Source organism: Phaethon lepturus, unplaced genomic scaffold (genome assembly GCF_000687285.1).
Source record: "Phaethon lepturus isolate BGI_N335 unplaced genomic scaffold, ASM68728v1 scaffold52006, whole genome shotgun sequence".
Taxonomy (NCBI): domain Eukaryota; kingdom Metazoa; phylum Chordata; class Aves; order Phaethontiformes; family Phaethontidae; genus Phaethon; species Phaethon lepturus.
In genome coordinates this window covers 2,011-3,631 of record NW_010549408.1, presented here as the reverse complement: position 1 = coordinate 3,631, position 1,621 = coordinate 2,011, and the positions used below count along the sequence as shown (strand labels likewise).

Genomic DNA, 1,621 nt, shown 5'->3' with positions numbered 1-1,621 from the left:
CCTGCCGTGGTGCATTTGGGCCGGCTGATCTTTTCAGCTCTGCCCGCCGGCTGCGTGGCTCGGCGTCGCTCCCCAGCAGAGGCTCTGCCTAATTCCCTGGTTCCTGGCACACCTTTCAGTGCCTTTCCGCAGAGCTACTGAGAGTAATAGGACTTAAAATGCAGCGCTAGGCACTCAGGTTGATCTTTTTGGAGAAGGTGGGTGTTACTAGTTATTAATACTTGTCTTTTGGTTACACCCTCCTTACCTTTTTTAGCATAAAGTACTGATGGAGTTTCGGTTGGGGCTCGCGAGCGCCGTGCTTCGCGCGGAGCGTCAGTGCTGTGATCCAAAAAGGCGCTTCAATGTCAAATCGCCCGACGTGAAGCGACGCGAGAGCACGGATACCGTCTGTGGGCGTTGGTGCACTAAAGACGTGTTTCTGTTTTTCAGGAAGCTACTCGGGATCATTACCAAAAAGGATGTATTAAAGCACATTGCACAGCTGGCTAACCAGGACCCAGATTCTATACTCTTCAATTAAAGGCAGACTAGTAGGTATTGTGTGTTCAACACAAAAGAAACTTTATAGAAGATCCTGGATATACTTCCCTGTTTTTATTGAGACCATGGAACTGTTTTCAGCGTTTCCTTCTGTGGAGCTGAAGATATTTTTTTTTTCTACCAGATAACCAATTGCACTACGTAATCTGTGGAACATAATCTTCTTTTTAGAAGAGAAAAAAGAAAAGACTTTATTTACGTTGCTTTTGTGAAGTTCCATTGGAAAGATTCCATGAAGGAGTAAAAGCAAAATGCTGTAGAATTCTATCTCCTCTTCTTATTTTATTTGGACTCTCGTTGCTAACAAGGGGAGGAAAAGACGAGGTCTGTACCTTCAGAAATTGTGAAGAAGGATGATTTTGCACACAGCATTCAGGTGGTGGCAGGAAGATACGGTTGTAACTCAGGGGTGGTGTATTCCCAGTTAGCCACTTGGTAAAAATGAGAACCTTGTGAAGTCAAAATAGAGGGGAGGGGAAAAAAAAATAAATTGGCTAGCTGAGGATGTTTTGCTGAAAGAAGGAAAAAAGAAACCATGAAAACAAACCCCCCAGAAGACCAGATGTCCTTAAAATTGGGCTCAGTTTCTGATTGGGAAGAAGCTTATTTTGATTAATCTTCTGTGAATGTATTTAATTACTCTGATGCTGCCTTGCCAGGAGAACCCCAAGGAGGAGGCAGAGGGAGTTAGCAGTTGTATTCTCATCATGATCCCTTTTTTTTTTTAGATATATGCCTAAGGGTTTCTTCTCCTTGATTGCCCTTGAGCACGTAATTAAAATCGCAAAGGCTGAGTCCTAAGTTATTGCCCCGCCTCTACCGCACTTCCCAGTAAACTCGGATCACGTTAGATGTTGCACGACTGACCTCTTCCTCAAGCAGCAGTGTCTTAGGTGGCTGAGGATGTCCTGCTGGAGAGCCCCGCGCCCGGGACGTTTACATGGATGCCTGTGCTGTTCCCCGCTGCTCTCCTCAGCCCCGCACCCAACTCAGGCCCGGATCCTGGCTCTAGGATTGGCACCGCTGCCGCTTCGTGTACGTGCACCGCTCGGTGTCTCTCCTTTTGCCAACAACTATG

General features: G+C 46.4%; 1 protein-coding gene across 2 annotated transcripts in view; it reads left to right on the top strand.

Moving 5' to 3' along the window:
- The window catches only part of CLCN5 (chloride channel, voltage-sensitive 5), a 14,348-nt gene extending 13,549 nt beyond the window's left edge, over positions 1-799 (top strand). For both annotated transcript variants that reach the window (XM_010290245.1, XM_010290243.1), the window contains one exon: positions 433-799. In XM_010290245.1, coding sequence (XP_010288547.1) covers positions 433-523 — 91 coding nt within the window. In that variant the 3' untranslated portion in view covers positions 524-799. The remainder of the gene's footprint in view (positions 1-432) is intronic.
- Positions 800-1,621: the final 822 nt, after the last annotated feature.